Source organism: Labeo rohita, chromosome 14 (genome assembly GCF_022985175.1).
Source record: "Labeo rohita strain BAU-BD-2019 chromosome 14, IGBB_LRoh.1.0, whole genome shotgun sequence".
In the NCBI taxonomy this organism is placed as follows: Eukaryota; Metazoa; Chordata; class Actinopteri; order Cypriniformes; family Cyprinidae; genus Labeo; species Labeo rohita.
The window spans coordinates 22,061,121-22,081,970 of record NC_066882.1 but is presented as its reverse complement, the minus strand read 5'-3'; the positions used below and the strand labels follow the sequence as shown (position 1 = coordinate 22,081,970).

The 20,850-nt window shown below is 34.5% G+C and overlaps 2 protein-coding genes across 3 annotated transcripts in view; both read left to right on the top strand.

Annotated features, from left to right (window-relative positions):
- The window catches only part of atg2a (autophagy related 2A), a 33,114-nt gene extending 19,963 nt beyond the window's left edge, over nucleotides 1-13,151 (top strand). The window contains exons 30-42 of one of the 2 annotated variants that reach the window (XM_051127412.1): nucleotides 311-537; nucleotides 769-998; nucleotides 3,608-3,743; nucleotides 3,823-4,035; nucleotides 4,115-4,216; nucleotides 4,309-4,393; nucleotides 5,294-5,447; nucleotides 5,541-5,610; nucleotides 5,796-5,878; nucleotides 5,962-6,083; nucleotides 6,278-6,432; nucleotides 11,046-11,198; nucleotides 11,327-13,151. In XM_051127412.1, coding sequence (XP_050983369.1) covers nucleotides 311-537; nucleotides 769-998; nucleotides 3,608-3,743; nucleotides 3,823-4,035; nucleotides 4,115-4,216; nucleotides 4,309-4,393; nucleotides 5,294-5,447; nucleotides 5,541-5,610; nucleotides 5,796-5,878; nucleotides 5,962-6,083; nucleotides 6,278-6,432; nucleotides 11,046-11,198; nucleotides 11,327-11,563 — 1,967 coding nt within the window. In that variant the 3' untranslated portion in view covers nucleotides 11,564-13,151. The remainder of the gene's footprint in view (nucleotides 1-310; nucleotides 538-768; nucleotides 999-3,607; nucleotides 3,744-3,822; nucleotides 4,036-4,114; nucleotides 4,217-4,308; nucleotides 4,394-5,293; nucleotides 5,448-5,540; nucleotides 5,611-5,795; nucleotides 5,879-5,961; nucleotides 6,084-6,277; nucleotides 6,433-11,045; nucleotides 11,199-11,326) is intronic. The other variant, XM_051127413.1, reaches the window with a different exon arrangement.
- A 2,677-nt stretch (nucleotides 13,152-15,828) lies between these two features.
- trmt112 (tRNA methyltransferase activator subunit 11-2) lies at nucleotides 15,829-17,440 on the top strand. The gene is made up of 4 exons (XM_051127436.1): nucleotides 15,829-16,054; nucleotides 16,495-16,596; nucleotides 16,796-16,888; nucleotides 17,094-17,440. The coding sequence occupies exons 1-4, from the start codon at nucleotides 15,980-15,982 to the stop codon at nucleotides 17,190-17,192; spliced, it is 369 nt and encodes a 122-aa protein (XP_050983393.1). The 5' UTR covers nucleotides 15,829-15,979; the 3' UTR covers nucleotides 17,193-17,440.
- Nucleotides 17,441-20,850: the final 3,410 nt, after the last annotated feature.

Genomic DNA, 20,850 nt, shown 5'->3' with positions numbered 1-20,850 from the left:
GGATTGTGTAGAGCCCTTTGAAGCTGCATTGAAACAGCAGTTCGGACCTTCAACCCATTAATCCCCATTGGAGTCCACTATATGGAGAAAAATCCTGAAATGTTTTTCTCAAAAACCTTAATTTCTTTTTGACCAAAGAAAGAAAGACATGAACATTCTGGAAGACATAGGGGTGAGTAAATTGAGGAAATTTTAATTCAGGAGTTAACTAATCCTTCAGTGCGTCTTTGCTGAATAAAAGTAGAACCAAAAAGACACCAAACTTGAGTGTTAATAGATTAATAGTTGTTTACTTCTGTGTTTTTGAAAGCAGGTTCTCCCTCCATTTGCCGAGCCTCACCCGTTTCAGTCTATCTGTTTCCGGGAGAAGCCCCCAAGCTCCGCCCCTCTGTTCTAGAAGGGGAGGAGTCTGATATTGATGGACTGGTCGCCACAGCTATGGAAGCTCATGCAGATATGATGTCAGAGGAAGGATCAGAGGGTTCCACAGACAACGACGACTTCTGCATCCTAGAGGCTCCTGGGATGGGCATCCCAGTATGTACCAGTAGTTTTCATATTCTTCTCTAGCTTAATTAATACACTACCAAAAAACAAGTAAATTTCACAAAGAATTACAAGAAACAGGCAACTATCACATTTAATGAATCATGACGACGACTTTTTTTTTTTTTTTTTTTTTTGCAAAACATGCTTCAAGCAAAACCTGTGTTATTTATAACTTCGAAAAATAATTTTTACAGTGCAATTTTTCTCTCTCTCTGAAAGCCTAAAGATGGTGAGCCTGTTGTGACGGTGCTCTCCCAGGGTCCTATAAAGGTGCGGGATGGATACTATTCTAGGCCGCGGGGCAGTTCAGATCTGCTGCGTGCCCCGGCCCGCTTCCCAGTGCCTCAGAATAGAGTGGTTCTCCGAGAAGTGTCTGTCGTCTGGCACCTGTATGGTGGCAAAGACTTTGGAGGCAAACCCAGTTCGGTCCACACACCACACAGCCACAAGTAAGTACTGCAGAAGCCAGAGTTTGAGGTTGTCTGCAGATTGTTAGCTTTGTGTACCAAAATATGGAAATCCATTTTATTTTTTCCCAAATTCTGTTTTTTCCATATTAAGGTTTTCTAGATTTAGTTAAAGTTAAAAGTATTAATCTTGAAATCATGACACTTACACAGTTTAATAGCAATTTATTAAATGTTTAACATAAAACATTTTTTTAAGGACCTATGAAATGTTTTTTGTTTAGTTTTTCTCAAATTCAGTTTTATTTTTACGCAATTCTGTTTTCCATTAACTTTTATGGATTCCATTTTCATTCCATTTTAATTTTTCATCACTTTGCACTTTTCCTGAACGCGGAAGTCAGCCTGACTTTAACCTAAAGAATGCTTTGGATTTCCGGTGTCCAGTGTTTCTGGTCAAATTAACGTATATTCCGAGTTAATAATCTAATGTTAAACCTATTAAAATGTTTTGGCTTTTGTCATTTGTCAGTGCATCGCTCCTCAAAGTTTTAAAGTAGAAGTCCACTTCCAAAACAAAGATTCACATATAATGTATTCACCCCATTGTTATCCAAGATGTTCATGTCTTTCTTTCTTTCTTCAGTCATAAAGAAGTTATGTTTTTTGAGGAAAACATTTCAGCATTTTTCTTTATATAGTGGACTTCTATGGTGCCCTGATTTTGAACTTCCAAAATGCAGTTTAAATTAAACAATCCCAAATGTGGTTGTAACCACCGATCCCAGCCGAGAAAGAAGGGTCTTATGTAGCGTTACAATTGGTTATTTTCATAAAAATAATACAATTTATATACTTTTTAATGTAAAACGCTCGTCTGGTCTTACTCTGCCTAAACTGTTTTTTTTTTTCTGGTTCGTGACAGTTAGGGTATGTCGAAAAACACCCATCTCATGTTCTCCCTCAACTTCAAAATTGTCTTATATCACTGTTTTACCTTTTTTTTTTTTAGGGTGTTTGATCTTCTTTGCATGTTCACTTTGCAAACACTGGGTCGGTACTTCTGCAGCGATGTAGGATGATTTTGAAATGATTTTTGAAGTTGAGGGAGAAAATACAATTGGAGTTTTTCAACATACCCTAACTGTCTTGAGCCAGAATACACAGAGTTCAAGGAGAGCAAGACAAGACGAGCATTTGAGATTAAAAAAATATTTAAATTGTATTTTCTTTATGAAAATAACCAATCGTTTTGCTAGATAAGACCCTTTTTCCTCAGCTGGGATCGTTTACAACCGCATTGGGATCGTTTGAAGCCGCATTTAAACTGCGTTTAAATGCAGTTTACACTTGGGGCACCATACCAGTCCATTATATGAAATGTTTCCCTCAAAAAACATAATTTCTTTACGACTGAAGAAAGAAAGACATGAACATCTTGGATGACAATGGGGTAAGTACATTATATGTGAATCTTTGTTTGGAAGTGGACTTCTCCTTTAATGAGCGTCTAGATGACATGAAGCTGCCAACGTTATCTACATTAAAAACAGATGGGCGCTATTTGAATGGGTTCCTATGGAGACCGGAACAGAAGAGCATCCAATTGGAAGTTAGAATTCGTAATAGCGGTGCTCATCGTTTACTCAGGAAAAAGGTCTATAACATATCTTTAACATATTTTCCCATAATATATACATGTATGTGTGGGTATTTATATATTCAGAATGAATATACACATTACACACATATAGTATGTGAACAAACTTTTATTTTGGATATCACGATTAATCATTTGACAGCCCTATCCGTGTCTTCTCGTCATCTCCGCATCCTGCTTTTCTTGTTTGTGTTTTTACATGTAGAAAAAAAAAATTACAATATGATGATCTGAGTTGCTATTGCAATTCTCGATGCAGCATGAATGACAAACAATGATGACATTTTTCACAATCACGGAAGAAAATCAAAATGCTGTCCTTAACTCAACAGCGGAACGGCAGTGCAAACCTCCCAGAGCTCAGCTTCACATTTTCTGTATCAGGGGTGCTCAACCCTGGTCCTGGAGATCGACTTTCTTGCAGAGTTCAGCTCCAACCCTGACCAAACACACCTGAACCAGCTAATTAGGATCTGAAGGAGCACTTGATAATTACAGACAGGTGTGTTTGATTAGAGTTGGAGCTGAACTCTGCAGGAAAGTCGATCTCCAGGACCAGGTTTGAGCACCCCTGCTCTATATGATACGATGATTCAAAAGAAACAGTAAAATGCTTATGAAGTGATTCTGAGCAGTTCTAGAGATTGTTTGTGTGTGTTCATGTACTCGTATATTGAGGCAGCAGAGGCTGAAAACACCGCAAACGTCATTCACACTTCAGTATGTGTGTAGTAGACAAAACCGCACATCTGCGCCATTCATTCACACAGAGACGCGCGGAACATGCAGGATTCATATTTAAATAACGTTTTTGCAGCTTAATATTCACAAACACTAGTCCATATCGCATTTTGATTTAAGTGTGCTGACATACTTTTGATTTATACATCCAAAAGTTGCCATGTTCATATATGCCTAAACGCTCCAAAAGAGCCAGGTGTAAAAATGCAGTAATGTTAAAATCACATGCTATGAAATGTTTGTCTCTCAGGGTTCGTTCAGCTGCTCCCGGAGCCCGTGGTTCTCCCTCTCGTTCAGCGGGGCCTTCGCGGCCCCAGAACTCTTGGCGATGGGTTGGAGGAAGTGGGCGGCAACACACACTGCTCATGGAGATACAACTGACAAAGGTATAATCTATTGTAATCAGTGATTTGAAAATTTACAAAGCCTTGTTTCTAGTTCTATAACCTCTTTTTCTCTCTTCAGGTCAGTTTCCAGCATGAGACGTACCCAGTGGTGGCGCCTTCTGCTGCAGGACCCGATGCAGAAGGGCCGGGCCTCGGAGAGCAGCCTATTTCCCGCCAAGTGTTTATCGTCCAGGAACTGGAGGTACGAGACCGTCTGGCTTCCTCTCAAATCAACAAGTTCCTGTACCTGTACACCAGTGAGAGCATGCCGCGCAGAGCCCACTCCAACATGGTGAGTTATAGAGCTGGATAGATAGTGAACAAGTTTCTATATGTGTTTGGGTACTTACTTATCCCAATTGTTGCTGCAGTTGACAGTGAAAGCGCTGCAGGTGATGCCTGAATCGGGTCTGGGTGGACCGGAGTGTTGTCTGAGAGTCAGCCTGTTACCACTGCGACTCAATATTGACCAGGTACAGATTATGTGTTAACCATTTTTTCGGCACAGAACAAATAGTGTTTCATATCAGGCTCAGTAAAAGCCACATTTGCTTTCATTTTCTAGGATGCACTTTTCTTCTTGAAGGACTTTTTCAGTAACATGGCTGCAGGAGTTAATCCTTACTTAGCCGTCGACCCTGCAGCTGAGGGTAAGTCTGCCCCTGAAATGAATGAATTTATTTATTTGTTTTTTAAAATTTTAAAATGGCTTTTATATTTTTTATTAATCTGTGGGTTTTTTTTATTAGCCCACTTATTTATATATATATATATATATATATATATATATATATATATATTTATTTATTTATTTTTTATTTTTATTTTTTTTTTTATAGGTTTTAGTTTAGGTTTATTTAGGTTCACTAATTTTAGTGCATCAGCTTTATTTATATCAATTTATTGCTAAGTCAACATTTCTAATGTTCTTATACATACAGTATACACACACAGTTTTATAACATTATAACAGTTTTATTGCTGTTTTGATTTTATTTTTCATTATACATGTTTTAATATAACTTTTAAGAAGTTTAGTATAAAGCCTAAAGAGTTATAAAGAGTTTTTTTTTGTTTTAGTTTTAGTTTTTAATTAGTTAGTTGCCAAGGCAACTTTTCTAATGTTTTTCTACACACACACAGTTTTATAATGTTACAAGTTTTATAAAGTGTTTTTTTTTTTTTTTTTTTTACTATTTTGATTTTATTTTTTATTATAACAATTACATTTTTATAAAGTTTAATGTGGTCAATTTATGTGCATTTGCAATTTTTTTTAAATTAATTTTCTTTATTGAAATATTACCATTTAGTCTTTTATTTATTTATTTATTTATTTCAGTTTAATTTTTTAATTTTAGTTTTACATTTAGTTAGTTGCCAAGGCAACATTACTAATGTTCTTACACATGCACACATGGTTTTATAACATTATACGCTTTATAACGGTTTTATTTTGATTTTATTTATTTTTTAATTACACACATTTTAATATAACTTTTTATGAAGTTTAGTAAAAAGCTTTACGCAATTTATGTGGTTGTGCCTAGTGAGGACTGACGTTCCTCAGAAGGCTTCAGACGACACAGATCCTGCCTCTGGACTTGGTCATGATCTCGCTGCTTCTGTAGAAACAACCTATAGTGAGCAGAGTTCCTCCTCTGCTGGCTCCTCGTCCTCCTCTGACCAGCCCATCTACTTCAGGTAGAAGATCTTGCCATTGATACACATGACAGCATCCAATAAAACAAATGTGTTATTCATAATCAATGTCCTTTCGTACTCTTTCTCTTTAAGAGAGTTTCGTTTTACCTCTGAAGTTCCCATCTGGCTTGACTATCACGGGAAGCATGTGGTTATTGAGCAGGTTGGTGATCATCTATATAAATTATCTGGTGCTTTATGTTCATGTGGTCATAAAGTCAGTTCATCTGTGTAGTTTGAGTGCTGAGCTTAAACACAGCAACAAAGCTCTCCAAGTTTTTCAGAATAAGATCAGTGGTTTGTTTTAGATCATCTGCTGTTATAATAATGTATATAATCTTTTTATAGGGAACGTTTGCAGGCATCCTGATTGGTCTGGCCCAGCTGAACTGCTCTGAACTAAAGCTGAAGAGATTGTGCTGTAGACATGGGTAAACATTTCTTCATCTTTACTTTTTAAGATCTGCTTTACCTTTCAATCTAGATCTGAAGAGTGGTTGTTGTTTTGTTTCAGGCTTTTGGGTGTTGATAAGGTGATTCAGTATGCTGTGAATGAATGGCTTACAGACATCAGGAAGAACCAGCTGCCGGGAATTCTGGGAGGTGTTGGTCCCATGCACTCTGTCGTACAACTCTGTGAGCATGACATATCACTACTATTACTTGGGTGCAGTGCTGTCTGTCTTTCAACTGCTCAGGCTACTTCAAGGAAAGCAGTGAAATTAGATTAATAGTTATTTTTGTTTCTCCAGTGATGTTGGAATTTAATGACCACGAGGTTAATTTTGCATATTCAGATTGAATGTAATCAAGATTTCTATTCTCTGCAGTCCATGGTGTGCGTGATTTGTTCTGGATGCCGATAGAGCAGTACCGGAAGGATGGGCGTATTATCCGAGGCCTCCAGAGGGGGGCGGCATCGTTCGGCACCTCTACAGCCTCTGCTGCCCTAGAGCTCAGCAACAGACTAGTGCAGGCAATTCAGGTATGTACACTCAAACGTATAACCATTTATATACTGAGCCATACCAGTAAACTCACTTTTATGTGTGTGTGTGTGTATATCTATATATGAAGAGTTCGTTTCCAAAACACGATAAACCCCATTTTTAACAAAATTGAGTTCCTGCCAAAATCAGTATTGTATCTGTTCGGTATTGAAAAGGCAGTTTTTAATTCTACGCAAAGTGCGATGCCCGCCGTGTTATTCTGTCATGTTTTCCCCCCTATCTTTCCAAACCACGACAAACGCCAGTCTCCCTTCTCTGCAAAATGCGATACATCCGCTCAGCCAATCACAGCGCACTATTTCATGCATTGTAAACAGTAAAGGCGACTCTTTGAATACACGCCGCATCCTAGTTTTCAACGTTGAGTAATGTATCACAGACATATCTGACAAATCCTTTCATAAACAAAGTGTAGAGACAGTGTAAATAAGAGATTCATTTTGCTGTATTTTGTCGAAACAAAGTCACAACTGAGCGACTGTGCATCTCTATTCAAACACAGCTGTTTCCTTTATGAATGAACTTGCGTTTTTAAATGAATCTAGTGAGTCAATGAATCAATTACCCATTCATAAAGACAGTCACTTGCCTTATTCCTGAATGAATCAGCCGTTCGAAGGAATCAAATGAATATGATTCAGTAATTAAAACCACCTACTACCACCTACTATATACTTAAAGTATCTTCTTTTCAGTTAAGTCATTTAATATTTCTATATTCAGAATTTTATACTTAAAACATTAATCTCAACATGAATTTATGAATTAGATTGCACTCATGCCACCTCTGAGCCTCATTAAACCTATGCAAATACACCTACAAGCCACTTTTGTGTTCTTCTGTGCCACCTCTGTAGTACAAATTAATTTTGTTAATACTGATTTCATTTGATTGGTAACTTATTCTAATTCTGTTGTTTTAATTAGAAATTTAAAAAAGCTTATAAAATATATATATATTTTAAATTTGACATAAAAGATGACATACTTTTAATAAAATTAAAAAATGCCATTACAAAGGTAAAAACAAAATTCCCCTCTAATTCACTTTGAGTCAAATATCACCTCGTAATGGGAAGGATAATTTTTGATCAGATTTTTTGATTATTGATTAGAAGGTGCTTCTAAAATTTTGACTGTGCTCCTAATTTTTTTGTATATATTTGTATATTTTTCTTTATCATGGTGTTTTACATTATATTTATTTTTATTATATATAATTTTATTCTTTTTACAGTTTAGTTGTATTTTTAGATTTCAATATTAATATATTTCTTGCTGGTTTACCATATTGTTAGATATTTTGAATATATTATGAATTATTTTACATTTTATTATTGTTATTAATCATTTTATTATTAATTGTTTTAATTCATATTATTTTTTTATTTTCATTCATATTATTATTTTTTATTATTTTATATTATATTATTATATTATATTTTTATTCATCATATTTGTATATTTTTCTTTATCATGATATTTTACTTAATAATAATTTTATGCTTTTTACAGTTTAATTATATTTTTTAAATTAAATATTAATATATTTGTTGTTATTAATGTTTTTACATTATGATTATATTTATCTTTTGTATTTTTTCTGTTTTCTTACTTTGTAAATTTATATTTTATATATTTTTATATTTCCTGCATTTTATTTTTATCACAAAAATTCTATATTATTTTATTTGTTGCTGGTTTACCATGTTACTAGATATTTTGAATGTATTCTTAATAATAATAATTAAATTATTAAAAATGTATTTTTGTATTATGTTCATTTATCATATGATTCATATCATATCATATGATTTATGTTCATTTTTTCCTTTATGATTTCATTTTAAATTATATTTATTTTGATTATGCATAATGTAATGCTTATAGTATGATTATGTTTTTAATAATATATCATTATAGTTGTTGCTTTTTACCATGTTACTGGATATTTTGTTATTGTTAATTTTTACATTATAATTATATTTATCTTATTTGTACATTTTTCTGTTTTGTTACTTTTGTATTATTTATATTTTTATTTTATATATTTTTATTTAAATTACATTAATGCATTATTGTTATTAGGGACCAAGCACCGGAGGTGCGGTGGCACCTATTGTATCCGTTGGCGTTATTATTATTCCGCTTCTCCTTCTTCCTCTTCCGCCGCAAGTCTATGGCAGCCCATAGAACCGCTTGCGGGAAAGTTGTATAATTTTGCACACTGATAGAGGACAGTCCCAACATTAACCATAGCAAGTTTGGAGTCTCTAACTCAAACTCTCTAGCGCCACCACTTGTCCAAACGTTCAAAAGATTTATGCTAATAACGTTTGAACCGTAAGCCACACAACAAAAATTCTTTTTTCCTCTGATTCCTTGGCTTATGCCGAGTCGAATGAACACCAAAATTAAAAAATCGTAAGGTTTAGTTTTTTTCGCTATTCTCAATTGTTCGTAAAACCTACTTTTTCGAACTCGTCCTAGGCCGTTGCACCCATTGTCACAAAAATTGATCCAGATCATCTTCAGACCACGCTGGCAAAAAGTTATGGAATTCAAGTCGATTCGTCCAGCCGTTCACGAATAACACGCGAAAGAATTCTACGAAAAGCTAGCAAAAATCAATGTGACGCTATATCTCCGTAATAGTTTGTCATATTGACACCAAACTTGGTGTGTGTTATAACAAGCATGACCTGAGCCTACCTGCAGTGTTTCGGTGCAGTGCCCCCTAGTGGTCAGGAGATACGAAAAATGGCTATTTTTCTTTATAACGTCTGAATGATTTGTCCAAAAATCACAAAACTGGTCTCTTTAGATTCGGTGTGTCATACCGAGTTGAACCATATCCAATTTTCCCATGTCAGCCATTTTGGGTGTCGCCATTTTGAATTTAGTTTTAAAATGCTGTATCTTGAGAACGGATTAGCGTATCGTTTCGACATTAATTACAAAAATGTCCGGCACCATGCCCTGAATGTACATAAAAATTTTGGGGCCAGCGCCACCTTGTGGTCAAAAGTTATAACGAAATTTCAAAAAAATGCTAATAACTTTTGCGTACATTAGCCTATTGAAATGAAACTGATTTTGATAGATTCCTTCGGTCATGCTGAGAACACCGATACCAATTTTGCCAATTTTGGTTGAACTTCCTGTCCGCCATTTTGATTCATGTTGAAAACCTACTTTTTCGAACTCCTCCTAGACCGTTAGTCCAATTTTCACCAAATTTGACTCAGATCATCTTCAGACCATGCTGACAAAAAGTTATGGATTTTGTGTCGATACGCGAAACCGTTTTCGTTTAACGCATCAACGAATTTACTGGAAAGATGCCAAATTGCATCCGAGTCTGTATCTCTGCAAGGCTTTGACATATTGACACCAAATTTTATATGTGCTATTGTCACCACACTCTGACCAAGCCACATCAATTTGGTAACAGTGCCACCTATGGGTCAGAAGTAATACGCCATTCACTAAACATTAATAATGAAATTTACAAAAATGCTAATAACTTCTGTTTACATTAGCCTATTGGAATGAAACTGACGCCAATAGATTCCTTGGGTCAAGTCGAGAACATTGATACCCATTATGCCGAAATTGGCCAAACTTCCTGTCCGCCATTTTGATTAATGTACAAAACCTATTTTTTCGAACTCCTCCCAGACTGTTAGTCTGATCTTCACCAAATTTGACTCAGATCATATTCAGACTATGCTGGCAAAAAGTTATGAATTTCGTGTCGATATACGAAACCGTTTTCGTTTAGCGCATCAACAAATTTGCTGGAAAGATGCCAAACTACATCTGAGGCTGTATCTCTGCAAAGCTTTGACATAATGACGGCAAACTTTGTGTGTCATTGTCATTTCACACAGAACACGTCACATCAATTTGAAAACAGCACCACCTGTTGGTCAAAAGTGATAAGCCATTAAATTTTATTACGATTGGTTGTATTTATGATTTTTCAGCCATTTCAACTGATATCATCCTAAAATGGCTTAAGTTACTCACTGTTGTAGTCAGTCTGCTGCTACTTGCCGTGCTTAACTCCTCATTCTGCCTCTTTTGTGCTTGGCCCCGCAATTGCTGCTTGCAGCTATATTTATCATTATTATTATTACTAATCATTTTATTATTAGAAAATGTATTTTTGTATTAGATTTTTATTTATTTTTATAGTTTTCTTTATCATGTTACTTTAAAATATGTCTTTTTATTATGCATAATTTTATGCTTATAGTTTTATTATACTTTAAAATTGTATATTATTATATTTGTTACTTTTTGCCATGTTACTAGATATCTTAATTTATTGATATGTTTGTTGTTGTTATTTAAAATGTTATATTATAATTATATTTATCTTCCCTCAATATTTTTCTATATAATATACACTTTTTATATTTTTGTTTGTCTTATACATTATTATTATTATTATTATTATTATTATTAGTTAATGTTTTTTAATTATATATTATTATATTTGTTGGATTAATCATCTTTTTGTTTTCATTTCTAATTTGTAATTATGTTTATATATTAAAATTTTTTTCCTGTATATTTCCAGGCCACTGCGGAGACGGTGTATGACATCTTATCTCCGACTCCACCTCTGACACGTTACATCACTGAGGGACGTCCCGCTCCCCGTCCCAGACGCACCCCTCAACCAGCTGACCTCAGAGAGGGTGTGGCCAAGGCCTATGACACCGTCAGAGAGGTACATCCCTATATTATTAACAACATGTGACTGTTAAGTTTAATAAATGTATAATATCAAGGGTTAATGACTAATCCAACTCCTTATAGTTCAATTTGATATCCTCACGTCATTTTCCCCTTTCTCAGGGAGTGATTGACACGGCTCAGACCCTGTGTGATGTTGCGTCTCGCGGTCACGAGCAGAAAGGTCTTCCTGGAGCGGTAGGCGGGGTTTTGCGCCAGATCCCGCCCACTGTGGTCCGTCCACTTATAGTTGCCACAGAGGCCACTTCGAACCTCCTGGGAGGAATGCGAAACCAAATCAAACCAGACGCGCGGAAAGAGGACTTCTTAAAATGGCGCACCGAAGACGGCCAAGAATGAGATTGACAGGCGTTAATGAAGTCTGCTTTTTGTTAGTATGAATGCGAAAGTGCGAATGTGAATTCATCTGTGAGTATCAATGCAAAAACAAAGGACAAAATGAACCATTTTTAAGTGGCTTCAACATAGTTGCACACATTGTTCCATGCAATGCAAATGTTTTCAGTCTTGCACTTTTGCTAGAAGTGCAGCTCAGTCTCATCTTGTCGTATTGAAACGTATGCAATCATATCAATCTGTATCTCTGTTTACCTGTGTGCTCAAGACCAGATGTTTCTTTCCTTTCTCTCAAACACTCATTTAACATCTGATTGAATCGCTATTCTCCCTCTGAAGTATTTCGAACATAATGTTGAAGTTGATTACTGATTTAGGTAAGGTGAAACGCTCATTAAATACATTGAGGTGGCCTTACCATGCTTTTCATTTAACACTAGGAAAGTGATTCCTCTCTGTCCTCTCTATCCTGATGTCTTTGTGCCATAATTCTACTTCATTGACATTTAAAAATCTTGTTTTAAACTCTTGAAGCATAAAATAATGCATTCTTTGTATGGGAGGGATCACTTTTTTTTGTTCATCTTCTCGTCTCCGAAACTGATGAAGAATTATAGTCTTGTCCTTTTTGGGTGAATCTTGCAAAAAGTCCAGGTCATATTTCACCTCAAAATCAAAAGATAAAAGTAAGTAATTAGATTTTACATAAAGAAAATGAAGCCTGTTTTTGGATTTTCTGCTGTGTGACATTATTTTCTTGATAATTGCACATATTTGCATCTGCAAACATGCAGATATTGTACATTAAAATCTTAATCTCATTACCAATAGTGATTTTCATTTCTGTAATGCAGTATTTTTTATTTAAATCAGCATAAAGGCAGTACAACACACCCACACAAATAATTACACTATAATTATAAATAAATACTTTGCTATTTTATTGCATTATTTTTTTTTTTTTTTACAATAATGGGATTTGTGGATCAAAATGAGATTAAATTGTAATAAGCAAAAAGACTGTGCAATGCAAGCTTTATTTTCTTCATGTAAAATATAATATTTCTTTTATTTTTGTGGTGAAATGACCCAGTTTTTGTCAGATATCTACCATTTCTCCTAAATCAAACATGCTTGCTTTCGTCTCATTAGTTGCCTCCCTGTATGTTTTAAATATTTTATTTCATATGTGTAATAATGGCTAGTGAAATGTAAAAACTCTTGTTGAGCATTTGATGTCTGTGGAGGAAGACACGGTGGGAAGTGGGTCGGTTGACAAAGGGCTTATGGGTAATGTTACATTCACTTTTTTTGTTAATTGCATAACAGTGTGAGGGAAGTGAGTTTTGGCGTGTGTTTTTATTTTTGTCTAAGTATGTACAGTGTGTGTTTGAGCGAGTGTGTCCGGACATGCATGTTTGTGTATTGATGGTTGACTGGCTGGCTATGGGATTCATAGCTGTCAGTGTGCGTTTGTTTCTTCTGTAATTACAACTATATCATACGCTGTAAGAATTACCTGTATAGTACCAAGACGATGTGTAAACAAACAAATTAATACAAAAAAAGGAATAAAAATGTGCATTTGAAACATATTGTAATTTACTTTTGTAAATGCTGCATTCACAGAGGCAATAGTGTGGGTTAATAAATCAATTTTATATAGCTTGATAAGATTTTTATTTCTGTACCATCCTAGAAAATTACATTAATAGATTCAAACTAATTATGCAAATTTGATATGGGCCATTTTCCAGAACTGGTTCAAAGTCAGAGCTGGTAACTTCTTAGAAAAAAAAAATTCACAAACTTCGAATGTATGCAAATCATATAATATCCAAGGTACACATTTCTAGTAACTGTGCAGTTAACTCTCATGTACTTATAAAAATGTTTGGAATGTTTGTCCTCTCCCCAAATTTGTCACTACTGAAACACAGTCATCTACCAGTTAATAAGAAGGGTTATATTGACCTATTAAGATTTTGCTTATATCTTCCTTGTAAATATATATTTTTTCTATTTTATTAAAAGATTTCAGAGGTAAATTAATAACAATTTTAACAATATTTCAAGTGTGATTCATGAGATTTGTTGTATTTTGGATCCAATTTTCCTTTGTAAAAGGCAAACTTAAGGATTTATTAGTTTGATTATACATTGAACCAAAAACTTTTTCCCCAAATAAAGATTTATGTGTTGATAATTGACAGTTTTGGGTCCGACTTTATTTTTTATGGGATAACATCCCTTGTTTCAGGCATGACTGTTTTGAGTGACAATTTTATGGGAAACACTACTAAAACATACTGAAATACTAAAAATTTGCAGAAAAATGATGATTTATGACATGATGACATTTTTTACAGTGTTATGGTAACACCCAGAAAAACAAAGATGTCACTACTTTCATGGGATAACAATTTTATGGGATAATACCCAAAAAAACCAAATGTCACTATGTCACTACCCCCAAAAACTGTCACTACTTCAACAAATGTTTGGGTCATGACTGTTTTGGTAGTGACAATTGTATGGGAAACTTTACTAAAACATACTAAAATACTAAAAATTTGCATAACTGCACTAAAATTTTATTTCCCCAAATAAAGATTTATGTGTTCCCTTTTGTCACTACCAAAATGATGACATATTTTGGGTCCGACTGTTAGAGTAGTGACAAAGATGTCACTACCGAAATGTCTCAACACCCAAAAAACAAAGATGTCACTACCGAAACTTAACCAAATGTTTCAGGCATGACTGTTTTGGTAGTGACAATTTTATGGGAAACACTACTAAAACATACTGAAATACTAAAAATTTGCATAACTGTACTAAAATTTTGTTTATTTCCCCCAGATAAAGATTTATGTGTTCCCTTTTGTCACTACTGAAATGATGACATATTTTGGTTGCTGTTACAGTAGTGATAATTTTATGGGATAACACCCAGAAAAACAAAGATGTCACTAACCGAAACGTCACAACACCCAAAAAACAAAGTTTTGGTTTACCAAATGTTTTGTTATGGTAGTGACAATTTTATGGTATAATACCCAAAAAAAACAAAGATGTCACTACCGAAATGTCACAACACCCAAAAAAACAAGACGTCACTACCGAAATGTCACAACACCCCAAAAACAAAGATGTTACTACCGAAACTTCAACAAATCTTTGGGTCATGACTGTTTTGGTAGTAACAATTGTATGGGAAACTTTACTAAATCATACTAAAATAATAAAAATGTGCATAACTGTACAAAAATTTTATTTCCCCCGAATAAAGATTTGTGTGTTCTCTTTTGTCACTACCAAAATGATGACATGTTTTGGTTGCGACTGTTAGAGTAGTGACAATTTTATGGGATAACAAAATGTCACTACCGAAACTTCCCAACACATAAAAAAACAAAGATGTCTCTACTGAAACCTCACCAAATGTTTTGATTGTGACTGTTTTAGTAGGAACTATTTTATGGGGTAACACCCAAAAGACAAAGATGTGGCTACTTAAACTTCCCAATATTACTTCTGAAGCTTTACAATACCCAAAAAAAAACAAAGATGTCACTACCGGTCACTACTAAAACTTCACAAAATGTTTTTGTCATGACTGTTTCGATAGTGACAATTTTAGATACTGCTGAGCATAGCTCAAAGATGTTAATCAGCACATGGTTAGTTAGCACAGTTTTGTACAGCGGTACACACATAAAAACTAAATGCTATGGAATAACTCCAAAAAAAAGTGTGCTTAATTAAAGAAAAATGTTGTTGTGTATTGATATTCTTTAAAGCTACCCAAAGATTTCTCATACTTTTGAACACAATTACCTCAAAATGATGGGACATATCTACTCACCACGTAGCTATGAAAGAGAGTGACATACATATTTCCTAATCATAAATGTAGGTGTGTAGAATAAAATATAATTTTTATAAGTTGAAATGTAGGGGTTAGGGTTCAGAACAGCCACCTCTAAATTGCAAGTACTCACTAAATAATGATTTTATATGTACTGATATTTTAAATATAATTGTGTGTTTCAATATATAATAAAATGATATTAGTAAACATCTAAGATTTAAATACTTAAATGCTTTTTAAATGTGTTTTTTGGTTGTGGGACAGCAGTTTACACCAATTCTGTAGAATGGCCCATCAGATGTTGTAATTTATTATTTTAGTACATATAAAAATCTGTGGGTTTACTTGTTATTCGCCAACTAGCTAACTCTGAACGCGGAACCAAAAACACCGCGCTTTGTTTCTCAGGGTGCTTGTTTTAGCGGTTGCATACAGACATCGCAAAAACGCATGTGGTTGTTATGCTTATGTTTGTAACTTAACGTTTCTATAATCATCAATATTTCGTGCTCTGTCTTTGAAATACATAGCGACATACTGCCGAAATGAAGCTTTTAACTCATAACATGTTAACATCCCACGTGAAAGGTGTGACAAAAGGATACCCACTAATTATCAAGGTGAGATTGCACAGTTTTCGTTAATAATCAAGAATTATTTTTGAGATACACATTAATACAGCGTTAATACAGCACTTTTACCTCTTCTGCGAGCTCACCGTTCAAAAATCAGATTATCAGAAAGTTACAGAGAAGCTGCTTGTCCATTAATTATTTTACTACCATGAATATTTTAATTTTAGATTAAAAATACGTGACAGAATGAGGGAAAGTGTGTATTTACGTCTTGTATTTGAATCCTTTTTAGTCCTGCTGTGTGACAAATTAATGTTTGAAAGTGCAAATATTACATGATGTCTCTGAATTACCAGTTTTAGATCTGGAGATGTCAACTGCCCAAGATAAATACATAATAATATTATTATGCACCCGTAATATGTGTGTAATATATGTTTTTAACAACAAATCTGACTCTTTTCTGTCTTGGCTAATGAATAAAGGCAACAGAAGTGAAAGTGAGTGAGTTGGAGTTTAATGCTCAGTTTGTGAGCCGAATGATTCCTAAGCTGGAGTGGAGCGCATTGATCCAGGCAGCAGAATGGGTGAGTAACAGATCATGTGTTTCATGCCATTTTAAAGATATTTATTAAGGAGGGTGAATCTGTACAGTATTCCGGTGAGTTCTGTTTAAAAAGCAGGAGGTATTTGCCTTTTTGTTTTTGCATGATATATCGATATTAGCATGTGTCCTATTGCTTTAAACTAGTGGATTGAGGGATACTCATGAGGTGTTTTTAACAGCTTGGACAATCTCAAGACCTGCCCAGCGCACTCATACCAAACTATGAAAGCGATGAGGAGTTCCTGCGTAAAGTTCACAGAATTCTTCTCGAGGTGAGATGCATCAGATGACTTAGAGAATTTTTGAGTTCCCATTTGCCTCAATAGCAAAATAAAAATCCAGCATAGCGTTTTGTTGACTTTCTAAAAGAGGGAAAAAAGAAAGATTGTTTACATTGGTCAGAAGAGAGAAAGGTGTCAAATTTGAATTTTACTGAAGTGAATTGGTGCTAAAAGGCGATGTTCTCTCTCATCATAGGTCGAGGTTATAGAGGGATGTTTACAGTGTCCTGAATCTGGCAGAGAGTTCCCCATCTCCAAAGGTGTTCCCAACATGTTACTCAATGACGGCGAGTAGATCAAGCTGCTACACGTGTCCCAGAAGAAAAGATACTGAATATCAGACCCACAGTTGTTTTAGAATTTTTTGGGGTGCCGTTTGATGATGCAGAGAAATACAAGACCATAATTCAATAGTTGTTCTGATTTACGGTCATTTTCAACTACTGTCTCCAAACATGTGGTTGCTTTGAGAATTTACTTTTTGTTGATTCTGTCATTGTATATTGTGCTTTGTAAAATATAAAATAAATTTGTATTGATTAAGTTAGGCTTTAGTAGATTATTTTTTTCTATGCAAATCATCTTCCATTGCTTGTTAATGCAACCTGCAAATAATGACTATTTTTATTAATAACAATACAGTAATACCTCTGTGTGTGTGTGTGTGTGTGTGTGTGTGTGTGTGTGTACTTGTTTTTGCTACATTGTGGGGACCAAATGTCCCCACAAGGATAGTAAAACCTGAAATTTTTGACATTGTGGGGACTGGCTTGAGGTTCCCATGGGTACAAAAGCTTATAAATCATACAGAATGAGATTTTTTGAGAAAGTAAAAATGCAGAAAGTTTTCTGTAAGGGTTAGGTTTAGGGGTAGGGTTAGGGTAAGGGGATAGAAAATACAGTGTGGAGAGTATAAAAACCATTGCGCCTATGGAGAGACCCCACAAAGATAATAAACCAGACTGTGTGTGTGTGTGTGTGTGTGTGTGTGTGTGTGTGTGTGTGTGTTACTTATTTCAGTTGCTTATGTCTCCTTAAGTTATTTTGTGGAAATTAATATGAAAATACTGATCTGTCTCTAAATTGTGAGATTTTAGTTTATTTTTACTATTTGGAGTAATTAATTATATTTTTAGTTCAGTTTTAGTTTTTATTTTATTAGTAATTTTGGTGCGTTAACTAGCTTAATGTACTTAAACTTATTTCAGTTAGCTGTCAAGTTAACATTTTTATTTTTTTCATTTTGTAAGGTTTTTCATCTAAAATGTATAGTTTGTATTTTTATATTTTAATTAACAATAACATTTTTAATAGTTTTACACTAAAAAACTCTGGCTTAAAAACAACCCAGTGCTAGGTGAAATATGGACAAACCGAGAAATTAGGGTTATTTTAAATCAGTGGTTGGGTTAATTGTTTATCTTTTAAACTCTTCTTTTAAACTATTGTTTAAAAATGACTATATGGCTGGCTTAAAATGAACCCAAAATAGGTTGTAAATTAAAAATCAGACACACAATTACTAGAGGCATCACCAGTTTTCAAAATGTGAACATTTATTAATAAGCAGAAAATAATGGGTGTTATAATTTATTCAACTTATTGATAAATGTTTATTTCCAACCTACTTTGGACCATTTTTAATCAAGAAATATAGTAATTTTTAAGCAGTAGTTAAACATTTAACCCAACCACTGAGTCAAAACAACCCAGTTGCTAGATTTGTCCATATTTCACCAAGTAATGGGTTGTTTTTAGTCCAGCATTTTTAGTGTGTAGTTACAATAAGACAATAACCCATTGATGATAAGATAACGAAGCTGTTGTGGTCTCGTTAGCTCTCAGTGTATGTGTCCGTGTAAGCACTGCTTTACTGTAGTCATTGTGTTTGCTTGAAATTATCTAGGTCAGCTGTAGTAGTTTCTTAAAACAAACTCTGCCAAGAAACTCTTCTCATATCGCACAGAAACCTCTGAGAGCAAGATGACGTGGCAAGGCAGCGACTATATATAGTTTGAGGGAGGTTAAAAGAAAAAACCCCGGAATAAGCTGTTTTCGAGCTCTCTATTTTTACATCTTATATTGCAATACCGCAACGAACCACCAGAGCGGCCTTGCGGCCTTTCATCCGTCCGCGCCCGCCTGATGGCGCTCGAGGCTCCGCATCCACGTCAGTTTAAATTCCACGTTTCCTCCGGTTCAGAATCAGAGCTCAAACGCTGAATTCATGTTTAAACAAGAAAATCGCCGTTCTTTGGAAATGATTTCCGCCCTTGAAACATTCCAGCCCTCTGGTGCCTCTTTTTTGGTTTCTAATATCTCTCTTTTCTTCAAGGCTTTCGGTGTTTTGTACCTTCTGCCTTCTCTTGAAGTTCAATTACAGCCCTCTTGGCCAAACTATAATAATGTCATAATGGAGAGGTGGAGAGAGCAGCTATAAAGCTGTTTTTGAAAGATTAACGATCATGTAGATGGTGAACTGTAATTAACAATGAGAAGAAAGATAGGGAGTGGAAGTAAAGTAAGGAAGGGTGTACCTAAAATGAAAGGATGGGAAAGCTTAGATTGAGGCCTTGGATTTCTATCGTTTCTCTCCAGGAAACAAACTGAAAGGTGAAATTAATATCCAGTAAATCTATTTTAAATGTGTCCAGTGGGTCTTTTTTTGAATGGCTCTGTTAAATGCATGAGGGAAATATTGGATTAGAAAAGCACATTGTCTTATTTCCAAGGTAAACAAATTAAGAAAGAGTCAGTCAGTAACTTCAGCCTGCTGTAGTCGATATTTGACTGTTTGTAAAGATTTTTGTTAAATATCAGGCTGCTGCTTGGAAACACGGCGGCCAAGAAGAGATTCCAAAAAAGTGTCACCATTGTTATGCAATAATGCCATCTGGAAAAGTCTGTGAGAAATACTAACATAACATTTCACTTGTTAAATAGACTTCTGCAGCTTTGTTTTACTGACTTTTTATGATAACACTACCAAATATTTTACTTGTTATATAATGCTTCACAAAGCTTCTATTAAGATCTAAAGTTTTTCAAAGCGCATTAAAAGGCAATTCATATAAATTAACAAAATAACACCTCTTTATATGTTTTACATTTCTGAATCAGCTGATTTTGATATTTTTATGGTGATTAATAGGTGTGAAAAAACATCAGATTAAAAGGCTTAGTACAATTTTTGAGAAACAAAATGTTTCTATGCAGTTTGGAGTAATATTTTAGAATTATTTCTTTCATATAACAAACAGAAAGGTTAACATTTGCAGACCAAATCGCAGTCAGTTTGGCATAACCAACATGCATTGAAATGAAAATTTTATATTTATATTAGGGCTGTCAGTCAAATTTTTAATCTAATTAATTACATGATGTTTCGATTCATTTGTCTAATTATTCACAAAATGAGTTTGAAAATACCCACAGACGATTATTTAAAACTATTAAGAAAGTATCAAGTAGACATTACAAACTGTAGCTTTATAAAGAAATATTTTGATTCAACATAGAATTTATTACACATAAACATTTAGGCTGCAACGGCCTAACGTAAACTATGGAACGTAAAAGAAGATAATCTGAGAAACATCTCAGTATTTTTTGTTCATATGATGAAAGTCATTGTTAACCAAAATAGCTTTGTTACCAACAGTCTTCAGAATACTTTCTTTCATTCATGTTCCACAAAAGAAAGGTTTGAAACGACCTGAGGGTAAGTAAACGATGACAGATTATAATTATTATTTTTCTTTTTTAATGAGATTCTGTGAATAAGAAACAAAATCTGCTAGCAGGTGGCGGTAAATGTCTGAGTCATTCATTGATTCATGCGAGATGTTCAAACGGCTGACCCTGGTGAAAAAAACAGCATATGCTGGTAGGTATGTTTTGATGCTGAGATGCTGGTTAGGTAGGTTTTGATGCTGGTTTAAGCTGGTCCTTTG